Source organism: Amphibalanus amphitrite, unplaced genomic scaffold, assembly GCF_019059575.1.
Source record: "Amphibalanus amphitrite isolate SeventyFive unplaced genomic scaffold, NRLGWU_Aamphi_draft 000107F_arrow, whole genome shotgun sequence".
In the NCBI taxonomy this organism is placed as follows: domain Eukaryota; kingdom Metazoa; phylum Arthropoda; class Thecostraca; order Balanomorpha; family Balanidae; genus Amphibalanus; species Amphibalanus amphitrite.
The window spans coordinates 949002-967075 of record NW_024881602.1 but is presented as its reverse complement, the minus strand read 5'-3'; the positions used below and the strand labels follow the sequence as shown (position 1 = coordinate 967075).

Here is an 18074-nt window from a genome sequence, read left to right as displayed (position 1 = left end):
GACGGGGTAGGTGTGGGAGTAGAGTCGGGGGAACGGGGGGGGCGAGTGCAAGTACCAAGTACTTTCGCAAGTACCAAGCAAGTACCAAGTACTTTTACAAGTACCAAGCAAGTACCAAGTACTTATGGAAATACCAAGCAAGTACCAAGTACTTTGGCAAATACCGAGTACTTATGCAAATACCAAGCAAGTACCAAATACTTTGGCAAGTACCGAGTACTTTGGCAAGTACCAAGCAAGTACCAAGTACTTTTGCAAGTTCAGCAAGTTTTTCGCCAATATCGAAGCTTCTAGACGTCCGATCGTCACCGGAAAAACACCATTCGATCCCAAATTTTCTCCTTCATCTTTTTATGGCCAAAGCGACGCGGAGCGAGCCAAGATATCTTGTTTAAATATCCATTTGAGTAGGATTGCGGGTTTTTTGAAGTGCTCAGTTTTTGCAGCGAGCTTTTTCTCTTAGGGCTTGCGAGATAGCTGCGTGCACACATATCTCTTCAACATTGCGCGCCTCACAGGAATGCGGCTGATTCACGTGCTTTTGTGAGCGAGGTGCTTCCCTCCGGGAGAAATTCGCCGTCCCCATATGCTTAACACAGAGCCGAGCGGCGGCTGACAGGTGGCCGGCTCTCGGGAGATCGGCAGCCGACACTCGAAAAATCGACAAACCGCCGCTGAATGCGCGTGCGGCAGTGCTGAGCCGAGTCGTTCCCACGGTCTGGCGGCCAGCTGGGTGGGGGCGGGGTGGGGAGTGGGGCGGCCGATTGCCAGCCGCTTCTCCACGGGCAGGTGCTGCCATCTGCGCAGTAGTTCCACTGGCGGCCGCCAGGCCCGTGCGGCAAGCGGGCCGTCTGCTTTAAACGTCGGAAAGAATCAAGTTCTTTGCGGTATTTAGGCAAGTAAATACCAAGTATTTTAGAACAAGTTCTTTGCGGTATTTAGGCAAGTAAATACCTTTGGCAGGTTTTCAGTACATTAGCAAGTTTTCAGTACATTACCAAGTAGCAGGTGATACAGCAAGCTGAAAGTTCAACAAGTTTTTCGCAAATATCTAAGCTTCTAGACGTCCGATCAACACGGGACGAACACCAATCGGTCCCAAATTTTCTCCTTAATCATTTTATGGCCAACGCGACGCGGAGCGAGCCAAGATATCTTGTTTAAATATCCATTTGAGTAGGATTGCGGGTTTTTTGAAGCGCTGAGTTTTTGCAGCGAGCTTTTTCTCTTAGGGCCTGCGAGATACCCGCGGAAACACATATCTCTTCAGCATTGCGCGCCACACAGGAATGCGGCTGATTCACGTGCTTTTGTGAGCGAGGTGCTTCCCTCCGGGAGAAATTCGCCGGCCACCGGCCGGCCGACGGCTGGAAAATTCCACCGGCCGGCCCGGCGGCGGTGTGCAATGTGGGCAGGTGCTGCCACCTGTGCAGTCGTCCGGCCAGAGCCGCCGTGCGCGGTAGTTCCGCGTGCGGCCGCCAGAGGCATGTCGCCCCGCGCGTCGCTTCAAACCTGACGAATCTACAAAAAGTTTAATAACTTTAATAAGAGAGACGATAAAGCCACAATTCCAACGCTGAATGTTGGGCAAAAGCAAAGGGATCCAACACAACCATCTGTATTTACTGTATTTACCCTTTTCAGTCAGCGATAAGCCCCAGCAATCGCACCGCTGCAAAACTCGCAAGCTGTTCACCGTGCAGGGTATTGCATTATAACCACCCACCGGCTCTTTCAACGTAAGTGTAATCGCTTGATAGGTAGGACGCAACAAATAAGAGACAAGATAGATAGGTGAATTAATATACGAATTGGAATTAAACAAAACTCAAATTCAATTCATTGAAAACAAATCAAAACAAACTGCGACCAAGGGAAATTTGAAAAGTTTTTAACGACGTCTGATTTAAACGTCGGAAAGCAACAAGTTTCTTTGCGGTATTTAGGCAAGTAAATACCTTTGGCAGGTTTTCAGTACATTAGCAAGTTTTCAGTACATTACCAAGTAGCAGGTGATACAGCAAGCTGGCAGGTATTTTGGCAAGTTCAACAAGTTTTTCGCGAATATCTAAGCTTCTAGACGCCCGATCAACACGGGACAAACACCAATCGGTCCCAAATTTTCTCCTTAATCATTTTATGGCCAACGCGACGCGGAGCGAGCCAAGATATCTTGTTTAAATATCCATTTGACTAGGATTTGGCGTTATTTGAAACGCTCAGTTTTTGCAGCGAGCTTTTCCTGTTAGGGCCTGCGAGATACCCGCGGAAACACATATCTCTTCAGCATTGCGCGCCACACAGGAATGCGGCTGATTCACGTGCTTTTGTGAGCGAGGTGCTTCCCTCCGGGAGAAATTCGCCGTCCCCATATGCTTAACACAGAGCCGAGCGGCGGCTGACAGGTGGCCGGCTCTCGGGAGATCGGCAGCCGACACTCGAAAAATCGACAACCCGCCGCTGAATGCGCGTGCGGCAGTGCTGAGCCGAGTCGTTCCCACGGTCTGAGGTACCCCCAGTTTGAAGATTCGGCCTTAGAATATGTAGTTTTAAATACGTAGTTTGACGTACATCTCGGAAAAGTGAGATACGGCCAGAAATGAGTGTGGGTCCCTCCGTTCTGAAGATTCTGATCGACGCCGATTGAAATAATTCGCCGTGCATATCTCGGCTTATTGACGACCGATTGACACGGGATAAACACCGATCGATACCAAATGGCTCTGTGTGTGTGTGGGGGGGGGAGGGGGTAGAGTGGCAAGTTTTCCTACCCGACGAACCCGGAATTATCCCGAGGGGGTAGGTGTGGGAGTAGAGTCGGGGGAACGGGGGGGGGGCGAGTGCAAGTACCAAGTACTTTCGCAAGTACCAAGCAAGTACCAAGTACTTTTACAAGTACCAAGCAAGTACCAAGTACTTATGCAAATACCAAGCAAGTACCAAGTACTTTGGCAAATACCGAGTACTTATGCAAATACCAAGCAAGTACCAAGTACTTTGGCAAGTACCGAGTACTTTGGCAAGTACCAAGCAAGTACCAAGTACAAGTTTTTCGTGAATATCTAAGCTTCTAGACGTCCGATTAACACGGGACGAACACCAATCGATCCCAAATTTTCTCCCTCATACTTTGATTGCCAAAGCGACGCGGAGCGAGCCAAGATATCTTGTATAGTATACTATTTGACTAGGATTTGGCGTTATTTGAAGTGCTCAGTTTTTGCAGCGAGCTTTTCCTGTTAGGGCCTGCGAGATACCCGCGGAAACACATATCTCTTAAGCATTAGACGATGACCAGGAATGCGGCTGATTCACGTGCTTTTGTGAGCGAGGTGCTTCCCTCCGGGAGAAATTCGCCGTCCCCATATGCTTAACACAGAGCCGAGCGGCGGCTGACAGGTGGCCGGCTCTCGGGAGATCGGCAGCCGACACTCGAAAAATCGACAAGCCGCCGCTGAATGCGCGTGCGAAGATGAGCGGGATACCGCCGTTCCGGAGAGACGGCTGGAAAATTCCACCGGCCGGCCCGGCGGCAGTGTGTCGGGCGGCGGGCGGCGGGGCGGGGTTTCCCCGTCCAGCGGCCGGCAGCGCTGAGCCGAGTCGTTCCCACGGTCTGGCGGCCAGCTGGGTGGGGGCGGGGTAGGGAGTGGGGCGGCCGATTGCCAGCCGCTTCTCCACGGACAGGTGCTGCCACCTGCGCAGTAGTTCCACTGGCGGCCGCCAGGCCCGTGTGCGGGCCGTGCGCGGTAGTTCCGCCAGCGGCCGCCAGATGGATATCGCCACGTGCGTCGCGTCTAACCTAACGAAGCTACAAAAAGTTAGATAACTTTAATAAGAGGGACGGTAAAGCCACAATTCCAACGCTGAATGTTGGGCAAAAGCAAAGGGATCCAACACAGCCATCTGTATTTACTGTATTGACCCTTTTCAGTCAGCGATAAGCCCCAGCAATCGCACCGCTGCAAAACTCGCAAGCTGTTCACCGTGCAGGGTATTGCATTATAACCACCCACCGGCTCTAACAACGTATGAGTAATTGCTTAATAGGTAGGACGCGAAAAGCAAGCGAGAAATGATAGGTAGGTGAAACAAAATACGAATTGAAATTAGTCATAGCTACAATTGCGAACAATTCATTGAAATCAAGTCGAAACGATCTGAGATCAAGGCAAATTCGTAAAGTCTTTGATCGTCTAAAGACGTCTGATTTAAACGTCGGAAAGGACAAGTTCTTTGCGGTATTTAGGCAAGTAAATACCAAGTATTTTAGAAAAAAGTTCTTTGCGGTATTTATGCAAGTACATACCAAGTACTTTGGTTTTCAGTATATTAGCAAGTTTTCAATACATTACCAAGTAGCAGGTGATACAGCAAGCTGGCAGGTACTTTGGCAAGTTCAACAAGTTTTTCGTGAATATCTAAGCTTCTAGACGTCCGATTAACACGGGACGAACACCAATCGATCCCAAATTTTCTCCCTCATACTTTGATTGCCAAAGCGACGCGGAGCGAGCCAAGATATCTTGTTTAAATATCCATTTGAGTAGGATTGCGGGTTTTTTGAAGCGCTGAGTTTTTGCAGCGAGCTTTTTCTCTTAGGGCCTGCGAGATACCCGCGGAAACACATATCTCTTCAGCATTGCGCGCCACACAGGAATGCGGCTGATTCACGTGCTTTTGTGAGCGAGGTGCTTCCCTCCGGGAGAAATTCGCCGTCCCCATATGCTTAACACGGAGCCGAGCGGCGGCTGACAGGTGGCCGGCTCTCGGGAGATCGGCAGCCGACACTCGAAAAATCGACAAGCCGCCGCTGAATGCGCGTGCGAAGATGAGCGGGGTGCCGCCGTTCCGGAGAGACGGCTGGAAAATTCCACCGGCCGGCCCGGCGGCAGTGTGTTGGGCGGCGGGCGGCGGGGCGGGGTTTCCCCGTCCAGCGGCCGGCAGCGCTGAGCCGAGTCGTTCCCACGGTCTGGCGGCCAGCTGGGTGGGGGCGGGGTGGGGAGTGGGGCGGCCGATTGCCAGCCGCTTCTCCACGGGTAGGTGCTGCCACCTGCGCAGTAGTTCCACTGGCGGCCGCCAGGCCCGTGTGCGGGCCGTGCGCGGTAGTTCCGCCAGCGGCCGCCAGAGGTCACGCGCGTCGTGTCTAACCTGACGAAGCTACAAAAAGTTAGATAACTTTGATAAGAGGGACGGTAAAGCCACAATTCCAACGCTGAATGTTGGGCAAAAGCAAAGGGATCCAACACAGCCATCTGTATTTACTGTATTTACCCTTTTCTGTCAGCGATAAGCCCCAGCAATCGCACCGCTGTAAAACTCGCAAGCTGTTCACCGTGCAGGGTATTGCATTATAACCACCCACCGGCTCTCTCAACGTATGTGTAATCGCTTAATAGGTAGGACGCTAAAACAAGTTAGAAATGATAGGTAGGTGAAACAAAATACAAATTGGGAACAAGTATAATTCAAATTACAAATAATTCATTGGAACAAATCAAAATTATCTGAGACCAAGGCAAATTCGCAAAGTCTTTGATCGACTAAAGCCGTCTGATTTAAACGTCGGAAAGGAACAAGTTCTTTGCGGTATTTAGGCAAGTAAATACCAAGTACTTTGGCAGGTTTTCAGTACATTAGCAAGTTTTCAGTACATTACCAAGTAGCAGGTGATACAGCAAGCTGGCAGGTACTTTGGCAGGTTCAACAAGTTTTTCGTGAATATCTAAGCTTCTAGACGTCCGATTAACACGGGACGAACACCAATCGATCCCAAATTTTCTCCCTCATACTTTGATTGCCAAAGCGACGCGGAGCGAGCCAAGATATCTTGTATAATATACCATTTGAGTAGGATTGCGGGTTTTTTGAAACGCTCAGTTTTTGCAGCGAGCTTTTTCTCTTAGGGCTTGCGAGATAGCTGCGTACACACATATCTCTTCAGCATTAGACGATAACAAGGAATGCGGCTGATTCACGTGCGATTGTGAGCGAGGTGCTTCCCTCCGGGAGAAATTCGCCGTCCCCATATGCTTAACACAGAGCCGAGCGGCGGCTGACAGGTGGCCGGCTCTCGGGAGATCGGCAGCCGACACTCGAAAAATCGACAAGCCGCCGCTGAATGCGCGTGCGGCAGTGCTGAGCCGAGTCGTTCCCACGGTCTGAGGTACCCCCAGTTTGAAGATTCGGCTGTAGAATATGTAGTTTTAAATACGTAGTTTGACGTACATCTCGGAAAAGTGAGATACGGCCAGAAATGAGTGTGGGTCCCTCCGTTCTGAAGATTCTGATCGACGCCGATTGAAATAATTCGCCGTGCATATCTCGGCTTATTGACGACCGATTGACACGGGATAAACACCGATCGATACCAAATGGCTCTGTGGGGGGGGGGAGTAGAGTGGCAAGTTTTCCTACCCGACGAACCCGGAATTATCCCGAGGGGGTAGGTGTGGGAGTAGAGTCGGGGGAACGGGGGGGCGAGTGCAAGTACCAAGTACTTTCGCAAGTACCAAGCAAGTACCAAGTACTTTTACAAGTACCAAGCAAGTACCAAGTACTTATGGAAATACCAAGCAAGTACCAAGTACTTTGGCAAATACCGAGTACTTATGCAAATACCAAGCAAGTACCAAGTACTTTGGCAAGTACCGAGTACTTTGGCAAGTACCAAGCAAGTACCAAGTACTTTTGCAAGTTCAGCAAGTTTTTCGCCAATATCGAAGCTTCTAGACGTCCGATCGTCACCGGAAAAACACCATTCGATCCCAAATTTTCTCCGAAATCTTTTCATGGCCAAAGCGACGCGGAGCGAGCCAAGATATCTTGTTTAAATATCCATTTGAGTAGGATTTCGGGTTTTTTGAAACGCTCAGTTTTTGCAGCGAGCTTTTCCTGTTAGGGCTTGCGAGATAGCTGCGTACACACATATCTCTTCAGCATTAGACGATAACAAGGAATGCGGCTGATTCACGTGCTTTTGTGAGCGAGGTGCTTCCCTCCGGGAGAAATTCGCCGTCCCCATATGCTTAACACAGAGCCGAGCGGCGGCTGACAGGTGGCCGGCTCTCGGGAGATCGGCAGCCGACACTCGAAAAATCGACAAGCCGCCGCTGAATGCGCGTGCGGCAGTGCTGAGCCGAGTCGTTCCCACGGTCTGAGGTACCCCCAGTTGGAAGATTCGGCTGTAGAATATGTAGTTTTAAATACGTAGTTTGACGTACATCTCGGAAAAGTGAGATACGGCCAGAAATGAGTGTGGGTCCCTCCGTTCTGAAGATTCTGATCGACGCCGATTGAAATAATTCGCCGTGCATATCTCGGCTTATTGACGACCGATTGACACGGGATAAACACCGATCGATACCAAATGGCTCTGTGGGGGGGGGGGAGTAGAGTGGCAAGTTTTCCTACCCGACGAACCCGGAATTATCCCGAGGGGTAGGTGTGGGAGTAGAGTCGGGGGAACGGGGGGGGCGAGTGCAAGTACCAAGTACTTTCGCAAGTACCAAGCAAGTACCAAGTACTTTTACAAGTACCAAGCAAGTACCAAGTACTTATGGAAATACCAAGCAAGTACCAAGTACTTTGGCAAGTACCGAGTACTTTGGCAAGTACCAAGCAAGTACCAAGTACTTTTGCAAGTTCAGCAAGTTTTTCGCCAATATCGAAGCTTCTAGACGTCCGATCGTCACCGGAAAAACACCATTCGATCCCAATTTTTCTCCCGAATCTTTTTATGGCCAAAGCGACGCGGAGCGAGCCAAGATATCTTGTATAACTATTCTATTTGCGTGGGTTTGCGGGTTATTTGAAGTGCTCAGTTTTTGCAGCGAGCTTTTCCTCTTAGGGCCTGCGAGATATCTGCGTACACACATATCCCTTCAGCATTAGACGTTGACCAGGAATGCGGCTGAATTCACGTGCGATTGTGAGTGAGGTACCCTCAGTTTGAAGATTCGGCTGTAGAATATGTAGTTTTAAATACGTAGTTTGACGTAGATCTCGGAAAAGTGAGATACCCCATATGCTTAACACAGAGCCGAGCGGCGGCTGACAGGTGGCCGGCTCTCGGGAGATCGGCAGCCGACACTCGAAAAATCGACAAGCCGCCGCTGAATGCGCGTGCGGCAGTGCCGAGCCGAGTCGTTCCCACGGTCTGGCGGCCAGCTGGGTGGGGGCGGGGTGGGGAGTGGGGCGGCCGATTGCCAGCCGCTTCTCCACGGGCAGGTGCTGCCACCTGCGCAGTAGTTCCACTGGCGGCCGCCAGGCCCGTGCGGCAAGCGGGCCGTGCGCGGTAGTTCCGCCAGCGGCCGCCAGATGGATACCGCCGCGCGCGTCGTGTCTAACCTGACGAAGCTACAAAAAGTTAGATAACTTTAATAAGAGGGACGGTAAAGCCACAATTCCAACGCTGAATGTTGGGCAAAAGCAAAGGGATCCAACACAGCCATCTGTATTTACTGTATTTACCCTTTTCAGTCAGCGATAAGCCCCAGCAATCGCACCGCTGCAAAACTCGCAAGCTGTTCACCGTGCAGGGTATTGCATTATAACCACCCACCGGCTCTTTCAACGTATGTGTAATTGCTAAAGAGGTAGGACGCATAAAGCAGGTACTTTGACAAGTTCAACAAGTTTTTCGTGAATATCTAAGCTTCTAGACGTCCGATTAACACGGGACGAACACCAATCGACCCCAAATTTTCTCCCTCATACTTTGATTGCCAAAGCGACGCGGAGCGAGCCAAGATATCTTGTCTAGCGCCATCTGAGAAAGTCCATTTCTTCTCTCCATTATATCGAAAAGCCCATCAATTTCTTACTAACTGAACCAGTCACTTATAGCTTATCTCCCATTTGCCCCATGAGAGTGCATCACCTATCCGTGCTTCTATCCTCAGGATACTGAAATCCTTCTCCTCCACACCGCAACCCCCTTCCGGGCTGGACAGGCAACTTTATCTCATGCGGGCTGCTCCCTTGGAGCGGCACCGCTGCTCCCGAGGGAGCGCACCCCGTAGCCGGGTGCAGTGAGTGCCTTGGGGCTGGGTGGCCTGTCTTCGGACGGGCTCAGCCCCGGCGACTCACTAGGGTGCCTGCCCAGACCAATGTCTCCCCCTAATTCCTATCATCCTTCCGGCTCTGCAATGGTCTTGTCGACCGAAAGGGCCTAACCCAACAAAACAAACAAACAAACTGAGAGTGCATGAGTAATGAGTTAGCCTCCACGTTTGACCCATGTTCCCCCTCACTCTCCACAGAAAAACGAGAACCGTGTGGCCTCTGACGAGGACCTGAAGCTCTCCGACCTGTTGCGTTACTACCAGCGCGACGCCACGGCCGTCAAGAGTCTGCTGTTCCGCCGTCTGCGCTGCCTCGCCGACTACGAGCAGGCGAACAAGGCGCTGGAGAAAGCGCGCGCCAAGAACAAGGATGTGCCGGTGGTGAGTTTTTGATGGTGGAAAGGGTGTTAAGGGTGTATTGGGGTGATGCATGTGTGCGAAGAGGGCTTGGGATGTGTATGATGCTTCTGTGGGGAGGGAAAGTGTCGTTTTGGGGCGTGCAAATACTGCTTGATAGAAGGAGCTTGTGTAACTTCGCTTAGTCCGTAAATGCTAAAGTTCGCTTTTGCAAAGCTTATGAGCTTATTGAGGGCCAATATATGCTTTTAACACTAACTGTTGATACATAATTGATGAGCATTTGCTGAACTAGATGCAGAGGCGTTTATTTTAGACCAGGACGTGTTTTCTGTGTGTCCCTCATGGTGTGTATATGTTGCAGGCACTTTAGAAAATCAGTCATTTTGTAAAATGCCTAGGCATTTTACAAAAAGACGGCTGTTTGAAAAATGACTGAACGCAGCCAGGCTTTTTTCAAAATGGCTAGCCATTTTACAAAATGACTAGGCATTTTGCAAAATGCCTGACCAGCATGGAACGTAGATCCCACTACAGATACTATGGCCAACAGTTTTTGGACGTCTTCCTATACCCTATAGGTACGTGTTCAGCCTGTAGCTGATCGATTTGAAGCTCTCTCTGTGGTGACGACAATGCTGAGTAACGACCAGGTTGAGTTGCCGACTCGGCTGTAGCATAAAGCATTGTTTAGTTAACGCTGTAAAAACTCCCAAGTACATCAACGCCGTTCATGTTCTGCCTGAAACTAGACCTAACAAAACCAGCCGGAGACCGGCCCTAGTCAATAGGCAGGCCCGGTTGATGATGTATCATCAGGTCGCTTGGCGTAGGACGAGAGCGTTGGATTCAGAAGACACTAATGCCGAAGTGTGTGGGATCGAATCCTCGCGACCTCTAATAGTTATACAGATACAGGCCGGCATAGGGCCAGTCGTTTGTTGACGCTCCAGATCGATCATTTTAAATCCAGCAGCGTCGCTGACGTGGGGGTTGGAAATGTCGCGGGCCTGCACTTCTCAAAATAGAGGTAGGTATGGACTTCCCACTGCTGGACTCCTCTGGTCCTAATGCTGGACTCCTCGGTCCACCTACACGCTACCAAAACGTATATAATTAGGTACTCGTATCTACAACACGCTGCTCAGTCATTTTGTAAAATGGCTAGGTATTTTGTAAAATGCCTAGGCATTTCGCAAAATTACTGGAGAGTCAGTCATTTTGTAAAATGCCTAGGCTTTTTGCAAAAAGCCTGGAAAATCAGGCATTTTGCAAAATGCCTAGGCATTTTACAAAATGACTGATTTTCTAAAGTGCCTGCAACATATACAATGCGTCGTTGTTGCTTTACTACAATGATCACGTCTTGTTGCTGCCTCTTTCGCTAACGCTGCCGGCTGTTTTCCGTCGCTTGCCAAGGCTGTGGAGGTGGTGGACGTAAGTGGAATAACGAATTATATTTACTTAACTCGGTCACAGTGTGATTTGAACAGTCCATTTGAGAGAATTATTGTTCTGATGAAACCGAATTAGGCTGGAATGTTAGCCCGAATCGTAGCATAATCATTCGCTGTGTTATTGTTGAGCGAAATACCTGGGGCCGATCCATGCCAAACAGTGGCGTGTTTCTTCGCTATGGCCTCGGCGTGGCTGTGGCATGACGTTAGCGGCATTTGGCAGCGCCCGGTGGCCGGGCGGTCACCTGTGCATACAGAGGCCGCCCCCGGACTGCGGCGGCTCGTCATTGTTTTCCCCCCCGAGCCCGGCCGGGCCCCAACACTGCAGCCTGTCAGCAACTGGCGCCCCCGGCATTTGGTCTGGCAGGGGGACCACTGTCTCCTCCCTGACCCCAGTCGCCACCCGTTCTGTATCTGTCTCTGTGTATCCACGGCACCACATAGCTTTGTTCCTTCTCTCTGGCGACCACAAGCTCGGTACTCCTAGCAACAGGCTGTGTTCTGCTTGAGGCGCCCAGCTTGCATATTTTATTCTACCTTCTTGCGAAAATCCTTTTTCAGTCGACCTCCCAAAACGCACAACAAACTCAAAGCCATTCAACGTTCAGTGGCATTTATATTGTTACGTTATTTGTTGGTTTGGTGGATATATGTAAACAACTTTTGATGTCTTGCATATTAAGTGTGAGCGTTTGCTATGATGCCATATGGTACTAGCTTTCTCGGAGGCTTGTATTACCGAACTTTTGACGTGTTGTGCCTGGGTTTGCAGGCTGAAATGGGCCAACAGCAGGCGTGTGAGAAGTTTGAGCACATCTCCACCAGGGCAAAACAAGGTACGGCTTGGGAACAGAGTGTGGGAGGGGTGAATGTGACAGGAGGCTATGCCAGGATGGGACGGGATGCGATCACAGGTCAACAAATTTATCGCTGTATTGATATTTGATGGGCAAGGTGTAGATTCGGGACGGTAGATGGGACTGAAGCCACCGGTTGGACTCGGGCTGTGTGGAGGGCGGAGGAGGGAGTGGAAGGGATGGCCAATGACCCTTGCAGTGCCATGCGGAATAATCTGTACCTGACACTGGTCCGTCATCGCTGGTGTGTTAGGTGGGGTTACTTGTGTGATAGAGGGACATGAACCGCAAATCGACACACCCCTGAAGATTGATGAGCTCGCTTGAAAGAAACCGAAGCTCCACTCTAAAGCAGAATGGCTTGGGGAAGGGCAAAACAGAACTGTGCCCGAATTGACGAACACCTAAATATTTCGGCACGGAGACTCAGCTCCCTGCCTCGTAGGTCGTCCACCTCCGAGAAGGAAGAATGACCGATAGTCCACGCGTGTATTTCATCCGAGAGCCAACATTGCGTCTTTGGGCGTGCACGCTTGTGAGAGACGAGTGCTTGTGAAAGCCAACATACATGTTTAAACACGAAGCGGGCGAGCCGTGCCCCTGCCTGCAAAGAGCCAACATTACGCTCCCGGGTCTCCCACCGCGCAGTTTCTATGTGGTCAGTCGCTGCCACCTTCTCTCCGCCTCTCTTTGATTCATTGGTACACCGGTCCGCCCTTAGCGGCGCTCTAAATTCACCTCCGCAGCCCCTCCCGCCGGGCCTGATGGAGCTATTTGCGAGGCTTTGTTCTCCGTGCCCTGCCTAGCAGTGTTTGTTTTTCACAGAGCAGTCGTGTTTGCAGCAAGTTTTAAAGGCACCCGGCACCGCAGCGCGGTCAAGTTTGTTGGCGAATGTTGAGCAATGTTTCCCAGGGTGAACGAACACTGAGTGATATAGTGCAGGGTTTGGGGCACAGTTGGGGCTTTTGTACATTGTTCTCACTTCTCAGTCTGGCGTGTCTTATGATTGATACGCTTGTTTTGTGTGAAATGGTGGGTATTGCGTGGTATCGCTATTTCTCAGGATAGTCAGGGTCTTCACATTATGTCGGAAGTGGTTTATGTTCTCGTGCTCGGCCGTAAAGCTGTTGTGAATGCTGGCGATGGAGCCGTTTCCGCAGAGTTGTCGCTGATTTACGCGCCGTGCTGGCCAACAGCTCCTTCACGACTGACGAAGGCGTCTGCTTTCAGAGCTGAAAAGCTTCAAAATCCGGAGGGTTAAGGCGTTTAAAAAGCACCTAGTGGAGCTTTCGGAGCTGGAAATCAAGCACGCAAAGGTAAGTCAGCATAAAGTAACGCTATCACCAGATCAGCTATTCGCATGTCGTCTATGCCTAAAAGGCGTGCTGGAATTTTGCGTTGCTCTCCATAGCTCCGCATTGACAAAATTATGAATGATGGTTATGTGTCGCCGACTCTGTGGCTCCCCGAAAATGGGCGCACGAGCCTATGCCAGAATTTGTTATAGGTCACGTGCCGAGGTCAACGAATGTGCGTAAAAATGATAGTTTCGAAAATGAGGTCGATAGAATTTGGCGAGTGTGAATACATTATGAAGTGATCCGGTAAATACGTTTCGATTCGCTCGTTTTAACACATCGATTTAAACGATCTAACGTAACCTACTCGTTCGTATCATCGGAAATGTCAAAGTAATTCGCGACAGTTATGTAACTGAATGATGGCAGTTTTCACCAATGGATTGGTGAAAAAAGCAGCAAAAACAGAAAAATTACTACTTATATTTCTTGAGCATAGCTTTTTCGTAAACGGTTGGTTTGAACCTCATCACTCGTTGAACTTGGAATCGAAATCGCAACTGGTAATCTCAGCAAAGTTCAGATTTAAAAACAAAGTTTGCGTTGAGCAAATATATGGCGTTGTTTTTCACCCAGGCTAGACGTTCCTAGTTCTGTCTCTCCTAGAACTCTATCAGGAGAGCCACGTGATTGAACGTGACTAAAGTAACGACATCAATGTGTCTCAACCGTAATTGATTGATTTTGCGACTCCCTCAGTGCTGCTGCCAAGACATAATTTCTCGTGTCTTCCAGCCAATCGTGTCACAACAGAACCATCTGTTGAGGCTTCAAAGCGGCGACGCAAAAACTCTGGGAAGGGCTTGGCTGATCGGGCCGATGAAGCAACCCGTATAAATATCACAGACATTGGTTGTCTTAATTACCTACATAAATTACTGACTTTGGAAAATAAGCTGATCGGTTTCGTCAACTGATCCACGGACGTTCAGTGCATGGTTCTTATTTGTTTTGTCCCGTCTTAGCCATTCGATGAATAACTGAAACGAATTGTTAGGAATAAAGAATATCTGCGAGTAGGTGCTAACAACCACGTACTCTTGGCGGAAATTCCCAGTTAGGAAACGAACTTCAGCTTTCAGGACCGCGCACCCAACTACGTCAGAATGGGGGCTGGTTTATCGTTGGCATACCTACGCAAAATCATGTTCTGGACGTTGAAAGCCATGAAATATGCCAGCGTCCCTGTGTGTGACATCAATCTTTTTTTCTCGTTTGATAGAGTGGATGGTATTTGAATTGCGTCAATAATTATATAGGTACGAAGCAATTGTATCAACAGTAATGTTTCCATAACAACTTATCTTCTTGTATGTACCTGGGAATATTAATTGTCCGCCACAAATGAAACTTCCATGGATACTTTTTGAACATTACGTTTCTTTGCTATTTCTAGTCTTGCTCAAAATATGTGAGTACGTCCCTTTACCATCACCATGAGCACATTCTTAGCAGCTAAATCACTAATAAAAACCTCCCCTCGCGGGGTATTCCCAGGCACAAGTTGAGACGCTGCGGGGCTGCATAGCCACACTCAAGGCGACCACATAGACCTCGAGGAGCTTGCCCCTACCACCGGCTGGCCCGGCACGCGCCAAGAGACGCCTCCCCGCCCGGTCACCCCCCTAGACGCAGTATCTCAGTGAGAGGAACTGCGTGGGACCTCAGACACTGACGTGGAACCGATCGCTGGAAATCCAGGACTTGGAAATCACTGACGAGCCCGGATTTACCGGATCGGGTGCCAGTGCGTGTGTCAAACAGGAGCTATTTGATATTTCTGCGCCAACTGAACGACTTGTTGACGATTGTATCACACAACTGGACCTCTTTCTGTCTGAAATACTGCATCAGCACAAACCCCCCACCGAGAACAGGCATGGATCTACTCCCGGTGACGTCACTCTGTGTATGACATCACTCATAGACGTCTACGTTGAACCATGACACGCACTCGTGGCTACGCCCTGCTGGTGATTTCGATTGGCCTTCCCAACCGAGCGGTGATCCGTGGAAGGCTCTCCCACGCACAGCAGCCGCTGACTTACGCTCGGGGGCCGGCCGTGGTGGTGAGCCGGGCGGACGGGGGAGCTCTGTGGGCTGAGTCAGGTCGGTGATGTGTGGACCGCCTCGCGCTAACGTGGAATAGACCATCCAGTGGGGTAGGGGAATTCGCCGAGGCGCGTCCACCGCTGACAGCTGATGGTCGCCATATGCGGCTGAAACCAGGGGAGAGTTGTGGCCACGCACGATCGCGAGAAGCTGAACGGACGGAACCTCTGCGGTGGACCCACATTCGAGAAGCCCATCTGCGTTTGTTTGGAGAGGGTGATTGATGTGCCGAATCATGTCTCTTCTGCGGAGGGCGTGATTCTGGGTGAATTTCCCGTTCGGATTGTGACTGGACTAACGCGTGCTGTGGTGGGGTGTCTGCCGGGTGTCGGACCGAGCCCAGTTTGCTCCTGTGACGTCATGCCCACCGGGAGGGGCGGAACCAGCAGCATTCCAGTGGTGGCCGCTGGGTGACCGGACTGTGCTGCGGAGGCTATTCTTGTGGGTGGGTGGATGGGGTTCGTGGTCTATTCAGCCAAATTTGAAGTCTGTCAGGATGTTCTCAGTTTCGAGGGCAGAAAAATCAGTTTGCGTTACATTTATGAATGATTTATTTCCTTTCTGTGTCCAAACGTATGTCTAAGAAGCTCGTAAGATTTTCGTGGCTGGTTTAGTCGGCTGCTTTCCGTTTATGGGTTGGAGTTCCACGCATTGCCAAATGTCCAGTAAGAGCTCTATGCGCGACTCCTGTGTGTAAGGCTTGCGCGTCAACTGTGTGTTGACTGCTTATGGGATATATGTTAGCGTTTGGATAACTATCCTGCATGTGATATCCGTATATATTTATTGATACTGGCTGATAGTTACGTAGGCTATGCTTGGTGGCAAGTTCCGAGTTAGTTGAATTATGTACCGCGCAGATAGTCATTTGCTTTACATGCTTCTGTATGCAATGCGTCTCAAAATCATGTGTTTATTTTGTATCGCTCAATTATTCACTACCTTATGTTGTTATTGATTGTTGAACTGTATCCTCTTTCTAATGCTATGCGTGTGCTGTTGACAGCTTCATGTTTGTATGTACATGCTCAATGGAAATTGCCGTGCACAAGAGCTTGTCGAAATGACCTCTCCCGCTAAGGGTCTCTTTCTTGCCAGATTTGCACAGGTGCGTTACGCAGTGCGTTTGAACGCGCAGGCGACTCTATGTTTTCTCATTATTGGGCGACGTATTGGACTATCGTAGGCCACTGCCCAGAAACCGAGCTATGCTCTTCGCGTGCGTCCTACACCCTAAATGGGCGCGTATGGCAGTGTGGGGCTAGCGCACGGCGGATTGGAGGCTTTGTGTGGTCGCGTCGAAACGCGGTAAATCTGAGCAGTTTAGCGCAGTGGTATGGACATATCAGCCAATGCGGGATTTTAATCCTTCAAATATCAAGTTAAAAATAATCATGTTCTTACCAGATTACAGTTATTTTACAGTTATTTTGATATAAACACTGCATAGTCAGGCAACATTTTCTTGGTTGGCCGATATGTCCTTCTTTGATCGTAGAGGCTGTCACTATCGTCAGTTGTATCCCATCGGGCTAGTGCCTAGGGCCGCTCGAAAACACTGTTTCTCGTTCGGAAGATATCGATTATCGTCCCAGGTATGTCGCGTGCGTCACATTTGTAACTACGCCGCGCCGTGCTGTGCATGATCATAACTGCTGTGCGACAGCTGACTTGTATATCGGAGAATATAACTCGAGCTGTGATGGGTGGTTTTCATCGTCTGTCTCGCTTGGTCGGATCTCCCCTTCTGACCGTCCCGCCCGAACCCTGCCCTGCCCGTCGGAGACAGGGGAGCTGAACACCCCGAACAGTCGCCCGCTCACGGGTGACCACTGACGTGTCATCGGGCCCCACCGGCCAACGCAGTGCAATCGCGGCCGGCCCACGCGGGACCGCGGGCCCATCTGGCGTTGTTTGATTCACGGGCGGCGGGCGGCTTGACAGGCTACACCACACACGCTTCACCGCAGCTTCCGCTGCTTCTGGTTTGGAAGCCGTGCACATTCCTCCTAGAGCTTTCCCCATGGAAATGTGTATGTTGTTTATGGAAGACACATTGCTTGTTCTTCTGTCCTGACGCATCAGACACTTGCACCCCTGACTCTCACATACCGCGTAGGAGGGGTTATCTCTGTCGACCCCATGTCCTCCACACCGGGGGTGACGGAGCTTCCTGTGTCGATGGCGGCAACAAACAGGATGTGGGCACCACGGCGGGGTGGCCGGAAGGCCCCGGTGACATCATGAAACAACGCAGGGGTCGCGACGAGGGCGATAAAACAATGCGACGTTGGGGTAAAATACCAGCCCTGGCTGCTGACACCGGGACAAGTTGCGGCTAGCAATATGCGGCTATCTACATAGACCCGGGAACAGGGGGGGGGGGCAGCGGGGGCGCTTGCCCCCCCAACTTGAGAGCCGAGGGGGCGGCGCCCCCTCAACATTGAGGCAGCGAGAAAGGATCTTTCCTCACTTTTCCGGACTTCTTTCCTTCTTGTTTCCTTTATACATCTTAACATCAACACACGGCATTTAGTCCTTGCCATCTGAATGGTTTCTGCCGATACAGTATCGATTTGATAACATCTGCTATTGTCATTCCGCTTTGGTTTGGGCCTGACCTTGGCCAGAAGTTTGGCAGGCCAGATTTTATACTGGACCATTTTGAGTCAACTTTGAGAAATACATCACGCTATATACAGGTATAACACAGTTTACCCGCTCTGGGTGTGAGGAAGGGGTGTTGGGCAATGGGTGTTCTGACGTGGTGCCCTCGGAAGGCCGGTATGGGATTAAAGCTCAGCGACACTAAGGGCTTGTGTGGTGCCTTCGATTATCGGGTGCACCCTCAGAATCATCCTCAGAGCCGCC

At 50.4% G+C, this 18074-nt stretch overlaps 1 protein-coding gene across 11 annotated transcripts in view; it reads left to right on the top strand.

The window, feature by feature from the left end:
• The window catches only part of LOC122380826 (sorting nexin-6-like), a 41747-nt gene extending 24841 nt beyond the window's left edge, over window positions 1-16906 (top strand). For all 11 annotated transcript variants that reach the window (XM_043364321.1, XM_043364323.1, XM_043364320.1 and 8 more), the window contains exons 9-12: window positions 9261-9443; window positions 11649-11712; window positions 12964-13049; window positions 14589-16906. In XM_043364321.1, the coding sequence (XP_043220256.1) occupies window positions 9261-9443; window positions 11649-11712; window positions 12964-13049; window positions 14589-14642 (387 nt within the window). In that variant the 3' untranslated portion in view covers window positions 14643-16906. The remainder of the gene's footprint in view (window positions 1-9260; window positions 9444-11648; window positions 11713-12963; window positions 13050-14588) is intronic.
• The last annotated feature ends 1168 nt before the right edge of the window (window positions 16907-18074 follow it).